Source organism: Entelurus aequoreus, linkage group LG14, assembly GCF_033978785.1.
Source record: "Entelurus aequoreus isolate RoL-2023_Sb linkage group LG14, RoL_Eaeq_v1.1, whole genome shotgun sequence".
NCBI classification, from domain to species: Eukaryota; Metazoa; Chordata; class Actinopteri; order Syngnathiformes; family Syngnathidae; genus Entelurus; species Entelurus aequoreus.
The window spans coordinates 28,790,106-28,808,527 of NC_084744.1; the positions used below are offsets into that span (position 1 = coordinate 28,790,106).

The window sequence follows — 18,422 nt, forward strand, 5'->3', positions numbered from 1 at the left end:
GCTGTTGTCGTATCCGTAATACGCCGATAGGGAGAAGTTTTTATTTACACGATGAGTCGGGTTTGTTTTGACCTCCGCCGAACCCCTGAGCCCGACTCACCGAACCCCTAGGGTTCCACCAAACCCAGGTTAAGAACCACTGCTTTAAAACATCCATACTGTGTTTTCGTCATCATATAAAATAATTTCCTTTAAGGACATTTTGTTGGCAGGGCTAAAAGGAGCTCCTATCAAAAACACGTTTTACTATGTGCTGTTTTTATTGATGTATGTTAGTCAGAATCAGGAAGTCAAATTAGCCAATAAACTAACAACTATATCGATCAAAATATATTAAGTGACTGTGAGTTTGGTGTAAACATGTTGATACACATTGTTACAAACTGTGAGGAAAATCAACCTCATAAATATTGTGTGTCTGAAACTGTCTCGAAATAATAATTAAAACATAATGCTAATTAATAATAGTGCTGAGATAGGCTCCAGCACTCCCCACCCCAGCACCTCCAAAACCCTCAAATCTAGACTCCAGACATCCCAGAACAAGCTAGTCAGATTACTTCTAGACCTCCACCCCAGATCCCACCTCACTCCTACCCACTTCTCCAAAGTGGGCTGGCTCAAGGTGGAGGACAGAGTAAAACAACTTGCACTGAGCCTAGTCTATAAAATCCGTTACACCTCCCTGATACCGAAGTACATGTCAAACTACTTCCTTAACGTAAATGACCGCCATAACCACAACACCAGGGGGAGCTCCACTAACCACGTTAAACCCAGATGCCGATCTAACAAAGGTCTTAACTCATTCTCTTTCTATGCCACATCAATATGGAATGCACTCCCAACAGGTGTAAAAGAAAGGGCATCTCTATCCTCCTTCAAAACCGCAATAAAAGTACACCTCCAGGCAACTACAACCCTAAACTAACACCCTCCCTTCCACATAATACCTCTTCGGACTATAAATAATCAAATGTAAACAATCAAACAATCAAATGTAGACACTTTTTCTTATACTTTCTGATCTCTTTCTCTATGTCCACTATATATCCTACCAAGTCAGGCCTACACTGTTTCAATATTCATTTCTCTGATGATGCAATTGTTGATGCCTGAAGTGTTGATACCAACCAAACCTAACCCCCGCCCCTCTACATCCCACACCCCGGATTGTAAATAATGTAAATAATTCAATGTATATACTCTGATGATTATCATGTGTGATGACTGTATTATGATGATAGTATATATTTGCATCATGAATCAATTTAAGTGGACCCAGACTTAAACAAGTTGAAAAACTTATTGGGGTGTTACCATTTAGTGGTCAATTGTACGGAATATGTACTTCACTGTGCAATCTACTAATAAAAGTTTCAATCAATCAATCAAAGTTCAAACCCTGGCCGAGTCATACCAAAGACTATAAAAATGGGACCCATTACCTCCCTGCTTGGCACTCAGCATCAAGGGTTGGAATTGGGGGTTAAATCACCAAAAATGATTCCCAGGCGCGGCCACCGCTGCTGCTCACTGCTCCCCTCACCTCCCAGGGAGTGAACAAGGGTGATGGATCAAATGCAGAGAATAATTTCGCCACACCTAGTGTGTGTGTGACTATCATGGGTACTTTAACTTTAATAATCGAATGTAAAGTTAGTAAACGTGAGAGTAGACAAACCTGTTCTGTGTCGCTCCTTCTCTTCTTTTGTTGGACAAAGTTCCTCCTCATACTTTGCTATAGTCCTTTCGCACATTTTCACACAATCACAACACTTTACATTCACATTTGATCTCTACTTAGCGATGTGTTGATAACTTCCGCGTCTCTTTGTTAGCAGCTAACATGCTAAGCTAACTAGCACGCTAAGCTAGCACGAGGAGCTTCAAGGTGCACTCAGACTAATGTCTCCAAATATAAACAATTATTAACGGTTTCCACTCTAATAAACGACGTATATTTGTACTACATACACGCAAACACGTCTTTATCCGCAAAACGCCATTTTGCTTATTCCTCGCCCTTCTGTCTCGTTCACACGCGGTGTCGTCAAATCTCGCGAGAGAAACAAGCAAGCATAGCGCAACCTCCTGTACTGTAGAATGTAGTATGGCCCATAGGACAGGACGAAGTAATACCGTTAACAACCTGTGGAGGGCAGTAAAACGCCTAAAATACTCCACTCGTCTGCTGGAATTCGAAAGAAGAAGAACGAGGACACAGCAAGATGGCGTTTGATGGAGAAGGCCTAACGTGGCCATTATAGTTTTATATTTTTAATAAGTGCGTACATATACACATACATGTATTTTAATAGACTACATATTCTTAATATTTTTTGTATCCGGATACATCAGTCTGAGCGCACTTTGACGCTTTATAGTGCTTGCTATTTTAGCTTAAGTTACCTCGCTAGCCTCTAACAAAGAGACGACATGTTTGTACATTCGTGCAGTTCTGAACACAGAAGCAGTTGTCAACATATCGCGAAGCAAAGATCAGCTGTGATTGTGTGAACATGTGCGAAAAGAACGTTCGCAGAGTACGAGGAGGAATAACTTTCTCTTAACAAAAGAGGAGAAGGAGTGACAACATCAACTACTGGACGCTGTGTTCATGAAACATCAAGTTGTGTTACACATAACAGGTTTGTTTACTTCTTACTCTCACATCTTTACTAACTTTATATTTGATTATTAGCACTATTCTTAAATATATTGTGTCATCAATCAATGTTTATTTATATAGCCCTAAATCACAAGTGTCTCATAGGGCTGCACAAGCCACGACGATCCTCGGTACAGAGCCCACATAAAAACTCACCCCAGTGGGACATCGATGTGAATGACTATGAGAAACCTTGGAGAGGACCGCATATGCGGGTAACCCCCCGCCCCCTCTAGGGGAGACCGGATGCAATGGATGCCGAGTGGTTCTGACATAATATTGTGAGAGTCCAGTCCATAGTGGATCCAACATAATAGTGTGAGAGTCCAGAACATAGTGGATCTAACATAATAGTGTGAGAGTCCAGTCCATAGTGGATCTAACATAATAGTGAGAGTCAATCAATCAATGTTTATTTATATAGCCCTAAATCACAAAAGTCTCAAAGGGCTGCACAAGCCACAACGACATCCTCGGCACTGAGCCCACACAAGGGACGTCGATGTGAATGACTATGAGAAACCTTGGGGAGGATCGCATATGTGGGTAACCCCCCCTCTAAGTACAGTTCCTAGTGGATCCAACATAACAGTGAGAGTCCAGTCCATAGTGGATCTAACATAATAGTGAGAGTCCAGTCCATAGTGGGGCCAGCAGGAGACCATCCCAAGCGGAGACAGGTCAGCAGCGCAGAGACGTCCCCAACGGATGCACAGGCGAGCGGTCCATCCCGGGTCCCAACTCTGGACAGCCAGCACCTCATCCATGGTCACCGAAACTGGAATAACCCGGCGAGGGGGCAAAGGAGAAAAGGAAACGGCAGATCAACTTGTCTAAAAAGGGGGTCTATTTAAAGGCTAGAGTATACAAATGAGTTATAAGATGGGACTTAAATGCTTCTACTGAGGTAGCATCTCTAACTGTTACTGGGAGGGCATTCCATAGTATTGGAGCCCGAATAGAAAAACGCTCTATAGCCCGCAGACTTTTTTTGGGCTCTGGGAATCACTAATAAGCCGGAGTTCTTTGAACGCAGATTTCTTGCCGGGACATATGGTACAATACAATCAGCAAGATAGGATGGAGCTAGACCGTGTAGTATTTTATACATAAGTATAAAATATTATTAGTGAGAGTCCAGTCCATAGTGGATCTAACATAATAGTGAGAGTGCAGTCCATAGTGGATCTAACATAATAGTGAGAGTCCAGTCCATAGTGAATTTAAAATAATAGTGAGAGTCCAGTCCATAGTGGATCTAACATAATAGTGTGAGAGTGCAGTCCATAGTGGATCCAACATCATAGTGAGAGTCCAGTCCATAGTGGATCCAACATAATAGTGAGAGTCCAGTCCGTAGTGAATCTAACATAATATTGTGAGAGTGCAGTCCATAGTGGATCCAACATAATAGTGTGAGAGTCCAGTCCATAGTGGATCTAACATAATAGTGTGAGAGTCAAGTCATTAGTGGATCTAACATAATATTGTGAGAGTCCAGTCCATAGTTGATCTAACATAATAGTGAAAGTCCAGTCCATAGTGGATCCAACATAATAGTGAGAGTCCGGTCCAACATAATAGTGAGAGTCCAGTCCATAGTGGATTTAACATAGTAGTGAGAGTCCAGTCCATAGTGGATCTAACATAATAGTGTGAGAGTCCAGTCCATAGTGGATCTAACATAATAGTGAGAGTCCAGTCCATAGTGGATCTAACATAATATTGTGAAAGTCCAGTCCATAGTTGATCCAACATAATAGTGAGAGTCCAGTCCATAGTGGATCCAACATAATAGTGAGAGTCCAGTCTGTAGTGAATCCAACATAATATTGTGAGAGTGCAGTCCATAGTGGATCCAACATAATAGTGAGAGTCCAGTCCATAGTGGATTTAACATAATAGTGAGAGTCCAGTCCATAGTGGATTTAACATAATAGTTAGAGTCCAGTCCAACATAATAGTGAGAGTCCAGTCCATAGTGGATTTAACATAATAGTGAGAGTCCAGTCCATAGTGGATCCAACATAATAGTGAGAGTCCAGTCCGTAGTGAATCTAACATAATATTGTGAGAGTGCAGTCCATAGTGGATCTAACATAATAGTGTGAGAGTCAAGTCATTAGTGGATCTAACATAATATTGTGAGAGTCCAGTCCATAGTTGATCTAACATAATAGTGAAAGTCCAGTCCATAGTGGATCCAACATAATAGTGAGAGTCCGGTCCAACATAATAGTGAGAGTCCAGTCCATAGTGGATTTAACATAGTAGTGAGAGTCCAGTCCATAGTGGATCTAACATAATAGTGTGAGAGTCCAGTCCATAGTGGATCTAACATAATAGTGAGAGTCCAGTCCATAGTGGATCTAACATAATATTGTGAAAGTCCAGTCCATAGTTGATCCAACATAATAGTGAGAGTCCAGTCCATAGTGGATCCAACATAATAGTGAGAGTCCAGTCTGTAGTGAATCCAACATAATATTGTGAGAGTGCAGTCCATAGTGGATCCAACATAATAGTGAGAGTCCAGTCCATAGTGGATTTAACATAATAGTGAGAGTCCAGTCCATAGTGGATTTAACATAATAGTGAGAGTCCAGTCCAACATAATAGTGAGAGTCCAGTCCATAGTGGATTTAACATAATAGTGAGAGTCCAGTCCATAGTGGATCTAACATAATAGTGTGAGAGTCCAGTCCATAGTGGATCTAACATAATAGTGAGAGTCCAGTCCATAGTGGATCTAACATAATATTGTGAAAGTCCAGTCCATAGTTGATCCAACATAATAGTGAGAGTCCAGTCCATAGTGGATCTAACATAATAGTGTGAAAGTCCAGTCCATAGTTGATCCAACATAATAGTGAGAGTCCAGTCCATAGTGGATCCAACATAATTGTGAGAGTCCAGTCCATAGTGGATCTAACATAATAGTGTGAAAGTCCAGTCCATAGTTGATCCAACATAATAGTGAGAGTCCAGTCCATAGTGGATCCAACATAATAGTGAGAGTCCAGTCCATAGTGGATCCAACATAATAGTGAGAGTCCAGTCCGTAGTGAATCTAACATAATATTGTGAGAGTGCAGTCCATAGTGGATCCAACATAATAGTGAGAGTCCAGTCCAACATAATAGTGAGAGTCCAGTCCGTAGTGGATTTAACATAATAGTGAGAGTCCAGTCCATAGTGGATCTAACATAATAGTGTGAGAGTCCAGTCCATAGTGGATCTAACATAATAGTGAGAGAGTCCAGTCCATAGTGGATCTAACATAATAGTGAGAGTCCAGTCCATAGTGGATCTAACATAATATTGTGAAAGTCCAGTCCATAGTTGATCCAACATAATAGTGAGAGTCCAGTCCATAGTGGATCTAACATAATAGTGTGAGAGTCCAGTCCATAGTGGATCTAACATAATAGTGAGAGAGTCCAGTCCATAGTGGATCTAACATAATAGTGAGAGTCCAGTCCGTAGTGAATCTAACATAATATTGTGAGAGTGCAGTCCATAGTGGATCCAACATAATAGTGAGAGTCCAGTCCAACATAATAGTGAGAGTCCAGTCCGTAGTGGATTTAACATAATAGTGAGAGTCCAGTCCATAGTGGATCTAACATAATAGTGTGAGAGTCCAGTCCATAGTGGATCTAACATAATAGTGAGAGAGTCCAGTCCATAGTGGATCTAACATAATAGTGAGAGTCCAGTCCATAGTGGATCTAACATAATATTGTGAAAGTCCAGTCCATAGTTGATCCAACATAATAGTGAGAGTCCAGTCCATAGTGGATCTAACATAATATTGTGAAAGTCCAGTCCATAGTTGATCCAACATAATAGTGAGAGTCCAGTCCATAGTGGGGCCAGCAGGAGACCATCCCGAGCGGAGACGGGTCAGTAGCGCAGAGATGTTCCCAACCGATACACAGGCGAGCGGTCCACCCCGGGTCCCGACTCTGGACAGCCAGCACTTCATCCATGGCCACCGGACCTGTGTAACTCCCTCTCCACAAGGGAGAGAGGGGAGCAGAGGAGAAAAGAAAAGAAACGGCAGATCAACTGGTCTAAAAAAGGGGGGCTATTTAAAGGCTAGAGTATACAAATGAGTTTCAAGATGGGGCTTAAATGCTTCTACTGAGGTAGCATCTCTGACTGTTACCGGGAGGGCATTCCAGAGTACTGGAGCCCGAACAGAAAACGCTCTATAGCCCGCAGACTTTTTTTGGGCTCTGGGAATCACTAATAAGCCGGAGTTCTTTGAACGCAGATTTCTTGCCGGGACATATGGTACAATACAATCGGCAAGATAGGATGGAGCTAGACCGTGTAGTATTTTATACGTAAGTAGTAAAACCTTAAAGTCACATCTTAAGTGCACAGGAAGCCAGTGCAGGTGAGCCAGTATAGGTATATATATATACGTATATATATATATATATATATATATATATATATATATATATATATATATATATATATATATATATAAAGGTATAAACAGTATAGGCGTAATATGATCAAACTTTCTTGTTCTTGTCAAAAGTCTAGCAGCCGCATTTTGTAGCAACTGTAATCTTTTAATGCTAGACATAGGGAGACCCGAAAATAATACGCTACAGTAATCCAGACGTGACGTAACGAACGCACGAATAATGATCTCAGCGTCGCTAGTAGATAAAATAGAACACATTTTAGCGATATTACGGAGATGAAAGAAGGCCGTTTTAGTGACACTCTTAATGTGTGACTCAAACGAGAGAGTTGGGTCGAAGATAATACCCAGATTATTTACAGAGTCGCCTTGTGTAATTGTTTGGTTGTCAAATGTTAAGGTGGTATTATTAAATAAATGTTGGTGTCTAGCAGGACCGATAATCAGTATTTCCGTTTTCTTGGCGTTGAGTTGCAAGAAGTTAGCGGACATCCATTGTTTGATTTCATTAAGACACGCCTCCTGTATAAGAAGTTGGGTTGTCTGGTTTAGTTTATTAGTTTATTATTTCTTCGGTCAATGGTCAACAAAATAAACAACCAGGTGTACATTCATAGATTGAAAATGTTGCAGACCGAAAGGGTTTAGGCTGAAGATGAACACAAATTATGAAATGTCCTTTGTACAACATATTATAAATACACATTATACACAACATAAACACAGTTCAATTATATACACAGTAAAGTCATGTGAAATATCCTTGTACACGTGTTAAACCTTTGCACCAATTATATACTATATACAAACAGTTATACTTCCATTATTATTTATATCCCACATTTAGTTTTTAATTAACATTGATCATAGTATTAACTACTGTGTTGATTCAAGTGTGATATATTTTTTCAAAATATTGGTCTTAAAGGCCTACTGAAATGAATTTTTTTTATTTAAACGGGGATAGCAGATCCATTCTATGTGTCATACTTGATCATTTCGCGATATTGCCATATTTTTGCTGAAAGGATTTAGTAGAGAACAACGACGATAAAGTTCGCAACTTTTGGTCGCTGATAAAAAAAAGCCTTGCCTATACCGGAAGTAGCGTGACGTCGCAGGAGGAAGGATTCCTCCCATTTCCCCATTGTTTACAATGGAGCGAGAGAGATTCGGACCGAGAAAGCGACGATTACCCCATTAATTTGAGCGAGGATGAAAGATTCGTGGATGAGGAACGTTAGCGTGAAGGACTAGAGTGTAGTGCAGGGTGTATCTTTTTTCGCTCTGACCGTAACTTAGGTACAAGCTGGCTCATTGGATTCCACACTCTCCTTTTTCTATTGTGGATCACGGATTTGTATTTTAAACCACCTCGGATACTATATCCTCTTGAAAATGAGTCGAGAACGCGAAATGGACATTCACAGTGACTTTTATCTCCACGACAATACATCGGTGACGCACTTTAGCTACGGAGCTAACGTGATAGCATCAGGCTCAAATGCAGATAGAAACAACATTTTAAAAAACCCTGACTGGAAGGATAGACAGAAGATCAACAATACTATTAAACCATCAACATCTAAATACACGGTTAATAATGTCCAGCCTGGCGAAGCTTAACAATGCTGTTGCTAACGATGCCATTGAAGCTAACTTAGCTACGGAGCGGCGGCGGGTGTTGTAGCTTTCGACGACACCCCGGCCGCCATCAGAGTCGGCAAGAAACATATATTTCCCCAAAGTTACGTACATGACATGCACATAGCGACATGCACGTACGGGCAAGCGATCAAATATTTGGAAGCCAAAGCTGTACTCACGGTAGCACGTCTGCTATCCAGCTCAAACACAACACAACCTCCTGGTTGTGTTGCTGTAGTCCGCCGCTAATACACCGATCGCACCTACAACTTTCTTCTTTGCAGTCTCCATTGTTCATTAAACAAATTGCAAAAGATTCACCAACACAGATGTCCAGAATACTGTGGAATTTTTCGATGAAAACAGAGCAGTTTGTATGGTGACACATTGGGTCCGAATACTTCCGTTGCCGTCGTGACGTCACACGCGTACGTCATCATACATAGACGTTTTCAAGCGGAAGTTTCCCGGGAAATTTAAAATTGCACTTTATAAGTTAACCCGGCCGTATTGGCATGTGTTGCAATGTTAAGATTTCATCATTGATATATAAACTATCAGACTGCGTGGTCGGTAGTAGTGGCTTTCAGTAGGCCTTTAAAGTGTTTTTTAAATGTGTGAATGGAACTGGAACATTTGAAGGAATCATCCAAGCTGTTCCACAGTTGAACCCCCCTGACAGAAACACATCTACTTTTTAAGCTCGTTCTTATGTTTGCTTTCTGAAAGACAGCTGAACCTCTGAGGTCATAGGGATTCTCTCTGGGGTTGGACCTCTCCTGTAGACACAGAGGCAGCATGTGGTTATGAGCTTTGTACGTCACAAGAGCAGTGTTGAGGTCAACAAGATAGTGCAGTTTTAATGTTTTTAATTTAATAATCTTGTAGAAATGATACATTCCGTCTGGTCTTGCAACCACGTGGTTGAACACTGAGAATTCACTGATAAAGCCCGAATAGGGCCCTGGGGGGCGGTAGATAACAGCCAGGTCGAGAGGCAGCGATGTGACGGACCTCATAGTAAGCACCTCCAACAATTTATATTTATTATTTAGGTCAGGGGTAAGGTTAAAGTTTTCATTGTATATTAGTGCAACCCCACCCCTTTTAAGGGGACGGGCAATATGTGCATTCGTATAGTTAGGAGGAGATGCCTCATTTAGCGCAAAAAAATCGTCTGGTTTGAGCCAGGTTTCGCTAAGACCAATGACGTTAAGATTGTTGTCTCTAATGACCTCATTAACTAATGACGTTTTGGGAGACAATGATCTTATGTTTAAAAAGCCCATATTATAGGTATTGAGCTGTTTTGACGAGTTTTTGTTGAAATTATCCGTAGTAGCAATGTTAATAATGTTTTTCTGTCGATTTTAGCTACCCTTCAAATTGAGTTACCTATCCCAGTCCATTTGTAGAATAAACTGTTAAACTTCAATTGTAGTCTCATCACTTTATACAGATAGTCAATAGGACAAAATAACCCTTTAAAAGGGAAAGCCCGAGCATATTCACATTCAGTATTGAGATTACTTAATCACATTTGCATAATCGACTATGTGGCATTTTTTTAGTATCAGTATGTCCTGTTCTTAGGGCTGGGCGATATATCGATATACTGGATATATCACGGGTTTGTCTCTGTGCGATATAGAAAATGACTATATCGTGATATTCGAGTATACGTTTTCACGCAGTTGCTTTTAGTTGCAGGCATTACACTACGGGCTTTTTTCACTCTTTCTTGTCTCTCCTTCTCACAGAGAGATAAACAAGCGCACCTTGTTACATACGTCACATGTGCAACGTCACATGCTCCCGCGGAGCAGAGAGGTAGCGACATGGTAACGTTAGCTGTGATGCTAGCGTAGTGGTGCGAGTGGTAATACGAGAGAGAGAAGGTGCAAATCTGGTAACGAATGAAGGAATAATTAATTCCCAAGAAAAACAGCAGGCGGTCCATCGTCTGGCGGTGGTTTGGCTTCAAGCGGTAATATGTTCAACGTTTATGCGGCAAAAGAGTTGCTAGAAAATGTAGCAGCACTGCTAATGTAGCATCATTTGAAAAATCACCCGCTAGAGAATGAAGAGTGCTTGAAACTCCGCATGTCAACATCTCCGTTCGGTGCCACACCAACAAAATGCCCAAGCAACCATTTCCACATCAACACCGTATGAAACAAATAGTCAACAACAGAAGGAGATAACGTCCGCAGGAACCTACCACATAGTGAAGGACATACACTATTTGATTTCCTATTATAGCTGAATGGAGGTCCAGAAGCAAGAGTGCTTGCTGTCCATGACAGCAAGGACCTGGACAATTTTTAAAGTTTACACAGCTACCACAACAACGATGATAATGGACTCTGACAGAAAACAAGCACCTAAATTCAGCATCGACACTACTATGTTCCAAGGGACGACTAAACAAGAGGACCTACATTCAGGATTGCATCCACCTACACCAGGGGTCGGCAACCTTTACCACTCAAAGAGCCATTTTGGCAATTTTCACAAATTAAAGAAAGTAATGGGAGCCACAAAAAAAATTTTTAAATGAAAAACACTGCATAAAAAGCTTAAATGCTTTGTGCTATGTTAACCAGGGGTCTCCGACACACGCACCGGCACGCACTTTAATGTGGAAATTTGATGTTAGCGCAGCCCGCGAGTTTTGAATGAATGGCGCTTGATAGCGTCATACTTGCCAACCCTCTCATTTTTCCCGGGAGACTCCCGAATATCAGAGCGTGATGACACTGCATTTGGCACCCTCTACAGTCTGCCCTAAAAGTGTACCTGCTCGACCACATGTAGAATGCAGTTTCAGCTTGCTCACGTATGTGACAGCAAGGCGTACTAGCTCAGCAGCCACACATCTTACACTGACGGTACCAATACCCAGAATCCCATGCAGCCCTAACTCTTCCGCTCAACCAACGCACGGAGAAGGGGGGGGGGGGGGTTGATGTGTGGGGGGATTTGGTGGTAGCGGGGGTGTATAATGTAGACTGGAAGAGTTAGGGCTGCATGGGATTCTGGGTAATGGTTGTGTTGTGTTTATGTTGTGTTACGGTGGGATGTTCTCCAGAAATGTGTTTTTCATTCTTTTTTGGTGTGGGTTCACAGTGTGGCGCATATTTGTAACGTAACAATGTTAAAGTTGTTTGATACGGCTACCGTCAGTGTAAGCTGTGTGGCTGATGAGTAAGTATGCTTTGCTGTCTCCTGTGTGTGCAAGTAATAACAACATGCAACATGTGGCTGGACTGGCACGCTGTATGTAAATGCTATAGAGGACAATTACTGCAGTGCAATTAGGGCACGCCCTTTATTTAGTAATTAGAGTGTAAATAGGATTATTTTTTCCCTGTGAGGTATCTAGGAGAGACACTGAGATCCATAAACCTCCTGGGAAAATCGGGGGGGTCGGCATGTATGTAGCTGAGCCGCATCACAGTGGTCAAGGAGCCGCATGCGGCTCCGGAGCCGCGGGTTGCCGACCCCTGACCTACACTTATAGAGATTATTGAAACAACATCAAAGAGTGTTGAACAAGAAAATATGGAACTAAAAAATTTCTGCAACAAAGATTACAAAAACCAGGATTTGGAAAATGATATAGATCCAGATACAAATTTTTTCTCCCACATTAGTAATAATTGTTTTTATTATACAGATGATCAATATAATAGCAACATTAAAGGCCTACTGAAAGCCACTACTACCGACCACGTAGTCTGATAGTTTATATATCAATGATGAAATCTTAACATTGCAACACATGCCAATACGGCCGGGTTAACTTATAAAGTGCAATTTTAAATTTCCCGGGCAACTTCCAGTTCAAAACGCCTTTGGAGGATGACGTTTGCGCGTGACGTCGCAAGGTCCACGGAAGTGTTTGGACCCTTATGGACACAATACACAGAGCTCTGTTTTCTTCGACAAAATTCCACAGTATTCTGGACATCTGTGTTGGTGAATCTTTTGCAATTTGTTTAATAGACAATGGAGGCTGCAAAGAAGAACGTTGTAGGTGGGATCGGGGTATTAGCGGCGGACTACTGCAACACAACAAGAAGGATTTTGTTGGATAGCAGACACTAGCGCCGGCGACCTCACCTTGACTTCCTACGTCTCCGGGCCGCCGACCGCATCGTCGATCGCTGGAACGCAGGTGAGCACGGGTGTTGATGAGCAGATGAGGGCTGGCTTGCGTAGGTGGAGCGCTAATGTTTTTATCATAGCTCTGACGAGGTCCCGTTGCTAAGTTAGCGTCGTTAGCAACAGCATTGCCAGGCTTCGACAGGCGGCACAGCATTAACCGTGTATTTACATGTCCAGTGTTTGGTTCGGTGTCTCCTGATAGTAGTATTGTTGATCTTCTGTCTATCCTTACAGTCAGGGGTTTATTTATTTAGTTTCTATCTGCATTTGAGACAGATGCTATCACGTTAGCTCATGCTAAAGAGCTTCATCGATGTATTGTCGTGGAGATAAAAGTCACTGTGAATGTCCATTTCGCCTTCTCGACTGTCATTTTCAAGAGGATATAGTATCCGAGGTGGTTTAAATACAAATCCGTGATCCACAATAGAAAAAGGAGAGAGTATGGATTCCAATGAGCCAGCTTGTACCTAAGTTACGGTCAGAGCGAAAAAAGATATCTCTTGAACTGCATTCTAGTCCGTCACTCTAACGTTCCTCATCCACGAATCTTTCATCCTCGCTCAAATTAATGGGGTAATCGTCGCTTTCTCGCTCCGAATATCTCTCGCTCCATTGTAAACAACGGGGTATTGTGAGCAGCACTACCGCTTGTGACGTCACGCTACTTCCGGTAGGGGCAAGGTTTTTTTTTATCAGCGAGCAAAAGTTGCGAACTTTATCGTCGATTTTCTCTACTAAATCCTTTCAGCAAAAATAGGGCAATATCGCAAAATGATCAAGTATGACACATAGAATGGATCTGCTATCCCCGTTTAAATAAAAAAAAAAAATTTTAGTAGGCCTTTAAATGTGATAACAAATTGTCAATTATTCATTTTAATAGCAGAAGCTTGTATGCAAACTACAACAATATTAAGAACTTTTTGGAACACATCAACGAACCCTTCAAAGTGATTGCTGTCACAGAAACATGGATTGATGATAAAAAAGGAATAGATTTTGATCTGGAAGGATACGAACTAAACTACATCAACAGAACCAACAAAAATGGAGGAGGAGTAGCTGTGTACGTGATGAAGAACCTGAACTACAAAGTGGTAAAAAAACATTTCATTTTCTATAGATAATATCTTAGAATGTATAACCATTGAAATATGTCGGTAAAAAAGCAAAAACATATTCATCAGTTGTATATATAGATCACCTAAGTCAAGTATAGAAACATTATTGTGATTACTTATGGAGTATATTGTGAATAAATTGAGAACAGGAAGTGAACAAAAGTTTTAGCAACTGTTATGTAAAGGAAAAGGGGTAGGATTAAATAAGCTCTGCTTCTTCCTACTCCTTTTCGAACATGTTGAAAAGAGAAACTGGAAATTGTGATGTATCATGTTGTATGCTTGCATGTTCGAAATAAACTCAAACTCAACTCAATTATGCAGCTCATTTTTATTTGACACTTATTGAAATATCTTGTGTGACATCATGCACAAAAGTGCACTTTATTTGTTTTAAACTATTGTAGTGGCGTTCTGTACAAAAAGTGCACTTTAATTTAGTGTTGTTTTGATATGTCATCTTAGTGACATCATGCACAAAAGTGCACTAATAGCTTGTTTTAAAATGTCTCTGACAATCTTGCACTTTCTGTTTTGAAATGACATAAATGTTTGTGCCACTGCTTAATAACTGTTTCATAAATACACTTTTGCTAAATTGACTTAGTTGTGATTTCCCTCTCTGCATGAAAGTTTAAAAGTAGCATATATTAATGCAGTATGAAGAAGAATGTTTTAATGTAGACACATAGAATCATCATACTGCTGTGATTATATGCATCAAGTGTTCATTCAAGGCTAAGGCAAAATATTGCGATATATATCGTGTATCGCGACATGGCCTAAAAATATCGAGATATCAATAAAAGGCCATATCGCCCAGCCCTAGTTTGTCCCCCACTGAGATTTCAGAATAATTCATGTGACAACTTGGTTTTGTTTAGTTCATGTAAACATTAGTGGTGTAATGGTACGTGTAATTGTATTGAACCGTTTCGGTACGGGGGTTTCGGTTTTGGTGCGGAGGTGTACCGAACGAGTTTCCACACGGACACATTAAGTAGCGTAGCGCACGTTGTGTAAACAATACTCAAAATCCCGGACATTTGAGGCATTTAAGAAACTCCGCCCGGACAGCCCCCCAAAAGAGGACATGTCCGGTCAGAAGAGGACGTATGGTCAGTCTATCCTAGCCTGGTCACTGCTGGGATGCTAGCAAAAGTGGACATGTCCGGTGAAACTGTCAGGGCGGAGTTTCTTAAATGCCTCAAATGTCCAGCATTTTTAATTATGGTTGCGTGTATTAACAATGTACGTTCAGGGTTAAGAAGGGGTTAAAAACAGCAGCATTGGTGAGGGAGGGGCAGAGACAGAGAGAGTTATGATAAACGTGCATGCGTCGCCAGGCTCTGCTTTTTATCCATAGATTTATCAGATTAAATTTTTTATTATCTATAGCAGGGGTGTCAAAAGTGTGCCCCGGAGGCCATTTGCGGCCCACAGCTAATGTTTTAAAGGCCCACAGCACATTCTAAAAATACTATTAAAATAAACAAAAACATAACTAAAGTGAAATAAAAAGCTTAAAGATTAAATGTAATTTAGAAAAAGTTGCAATGTTGACTAATAAAACAAAGCTGTTTTTTTTCTTTCAAACTGTCATTGCTCAAAACATAATATTGAATCAAAATCATTGTTATTATGAATTATTGACCTATCCAAGTCCCCATTACTTCACATCAAATATTCCACTAAGAAAAATATTTTTGGTGGAAGATTTTGCAAATTTGGTAAATAAATAACCATTTTATATTTTGTTGTTTTCATACTGTACCGAAAATGACACGAACCGTGACCTCTAAACCGAGGTATGTACCGAACCGAAATTTTTGTGTACCGTTACACCCCTAGTAAACATACTTAATGCCTCATATGACTGAGCAAAACTGGATGTTTCTAAATGATATGTTTGTATTCTTGTGTCCTGCAGACGTCTGTGAAGAACATCTTATTCGTAAGCAAAAGGAAGGGAGCTTCAGGATGCAGCAGGAGGAGCCACAGCCCTCTTGCTTTAAAGAGGAAGACGAGGAACCACTGACCCCCCATTTTAAAGAGGAAGAGGAGGAACACAGCATCAGTCAGGAGGGAGAGCAGCTTGAATGGTTGGAGGAGTTCCCAGTGATTCGGGTAATTGTGAAAGGTGAAGATGATGAGGTCAAAGGTGAAAGTGAGGAGAAGAGAGAGGCGGAGCCTCCAAGCAGCAGCTCAACACAACACATGACAACAGAAGCTGATGGAGACCACTGTGGAGGATCACAAGCAGACAAGCTCTTAGCTCCACTATCAGATAGTGAGGACACAACGTCACACTCCCCTGACACTGATGATGAAGACTCTAAAGATGATAAGACATGTCACACTGACAACACTCACTTGAAATGTTCTCACTGTGACAAAACCTTTAAATACCATTGTCACCTGAAAACACACACGAGAAAACACACTGGAGAAAACCCTTTTACCTGCTCAATCTGTGGTAAAGGTTTTGCACGAAAAGATGTGTTAAAAGAACACACTAAAACTCACTCTGCAGAAAAACCCTTTACCTGTTCAATGTGTGGTAAAGGTTTTGTAATAAGTCAAAATTTGAAAGTACACATGAGAGTACACACCGGAGAAAAACCTTTTACCTGTCAAGTCTGTTGTAAAGGTTTTGTAACAAGTCAAAATTTGAAAATGCACACGAGAACGCACACTGGAGAAAAACCTTTTACTTGTTCAGTCTGCGGCAAAAGTTTTATACAACGTCACAATATGAAAGTACACATGAGAATACACACGGGTGACACAACATATGCCTGTTCAACCTGCAACAGAAGCTTTTGTGAACAGAGAAACCTTGTAGTGCACATGAGAATACACACCGGAGAAAAAGCATATGGTTGTGGTGCGTGTGGTGAAAGATTCTCTTATAAGTACCAGTGTAAGAAACACAAGTGTGCTGGTGAGAACAGCAGCAGTCAATGAACTTGCAGGATTTTAAATAAACTGTCAAGACTTTGTGAACTTTGATTTTTTTTAACAACATTGTCACATATAACAATTGTGTTCAAAGGCCTACTGAAATGAATTTTTTTTATTTAAACGGGGATAGCAGATCCATTCTATGTGTCATATTTGATCATTTTGCCATATTTTTGCTGAAAAGATTTAGTAGAGAACATCAACGATAAAGTTCGCAACTTTTGGTCGCTGATAAAAAAAAACCTTGCCTGTACCGGAAGTAGCGTGACGTCACAGGTTGAAAGGCTCCTCGCATCTGCACATTGTTTACACCAGCAGCGAGAGCGATTCGGACCGAGAAAGCCACGATTACCCCATTAATTTGAGCGAGGATGAAAGATTTGTGAATGAGGAACGTGAGAGTGAAGGACTAGAGTGCAGTGCAGGACGCATCTTTTTTCGCTCTGACCGTAACTTAGGTACAAGCTGGCTCATTGGATTCCACACTTTCTCCTTTTTCTATTGTGGATCACTGATTTGTATTTTAAACCACCTCTGATACTATATCCTCTTGAAAATGAGAGTCGAGAACGCGAAATGGACATTCACAGTGACTTTTATCTCCACGACAATACATCGGCGAAACACTTTAGCTACGGAGCTAACGTGATAGCATCGGGCTTAACTGCATATAGAAACAAAAGAAATAAACCCCTGACTGGAAGGATAGACAGAAAATCAACAATACTATTAAACCATGGATCTGTAACTACACGGTTAATGCTTTCCAGCCTGGCGAAGCTTAACAATGCTGTTGCTAGCGACGCCATTGAAGCTAACTTAGCAACGGGACCTCACAGAGGCTATGCTAAAAACATTAGCTATCCACCTACGCCAGCCCTCATCTGCTCATCAACACCCGTGCTCACCTGCGTTCCAGCGATCGACGGAGCGACGAAGGACTTCACCCGATCACTGATGCGGTCAGCGGCTAGCGTCGGATAGCGCGTCTGCTATCCAGGTCAAAGTCCTCCTGGTTGTGTTGCTGCAGCCAGCCGCTAATACACCGATCCCACCTACAGCTTTCTTCTTTGCAGTCTTCAAATTGCAAAAGATTCACCAACACAGATGTCCAGAATACTGTGGAATTTTGCGATGAAAACAGAGCGTTTAGTATTGGATTCAATGGCGTCCAAATACTTCCGTTTAACTAGTGACGTCACGTGCATACGTCATCATACATAGACGTTTTCAACCGGAAGTTTCGCAGGAAATTTAAAATTGCACTTTATAAGTTAACCCGGCCGTATTGGCATGTGTTGCAATGTTAAGATTTCATCATTGATATATAAACTATCCGACTGCGTGGTCGGTAGTAGTGGCTTTCAGTAGGCCTTTAAGTGTTTTTATTTGGGTCTTTGAA

The 18,422-nt window shown here is 41.1% G+C and overlaps 2 protein-coding genes across 3 annotated transcripts in view; one reads left to right on the forward strand and one right to left on the reverse strand.

Annotated features, from left to right (window-relative positions):
• The window catches only part of LOC133664603 (oocyte zinc finger protein XlCOF6-like), a 175,338-nt gene extending 173,262 nt beyond the window's left edge, over positions 1-2,076 (reverse strand). Inside the window, exon 1 of the mRNA XM_062069369.1 lies at positions 1,685-2,076. Within this exon, the coding sequence (XP_061925353.1) occupies positions 1,685-1,760 (76 nt within the window). The 5' untranslated portion in view covers positions 1,761-2,076. The remainder of the gene's footprint in view (positions 1-1,684) is intronic.
• Positions 2,077-2,153: 77 nt separating this feature from the next.
• On the forward strand, positions 2,154-17,056 carry LOC133664682 (gastrula zinc finger protein xLCGF3.1-like). Of its 2 annotated transcripts, none has more exons than XM_062069516.1 (2): positions 2,154-2,651; positions 15,987-17,056. In XM_062069516.1, exons 1-2 carry the CDS (start codon positions 2,621-2,623, stop codon positions 17,021-17,023), a joined length of 1,068 nt encoding a protein of 355 aa, XP_061925500.1. In that variant the 5' UTR covers positions 2,154-2,620; the 3' UTR covers positions 17,024-17,056. The 2 variants fall into 2 exon arrangements, with proteins under 2 accessions (XP_061925500.1, XP_061925501.1); XM_062069517.1 differs by lacking the exon at positions 2,154-2,651 and adding an exon at positions 12,797-12,942.
• The last annotated feature ends 1,366 nt before the right edge of the window (positions 17,057-18,422 follow it).

Excerpts from the sequence above, each read along its gene's own strand:
- LOC133664682 (XM_062069516.1), top strand. The coding sequence starts at position 2,621 with ATGAAACATCAAGTTGTGTTACACATAACAG. Across the intron at positions 2,652-15,986 it reads AGTTGTGTTACACATAACAG|ACGTCTGTGAAGAACATCTT; the intron begins GTTTGTTTACTT and ends TGTGTCCTGCAG.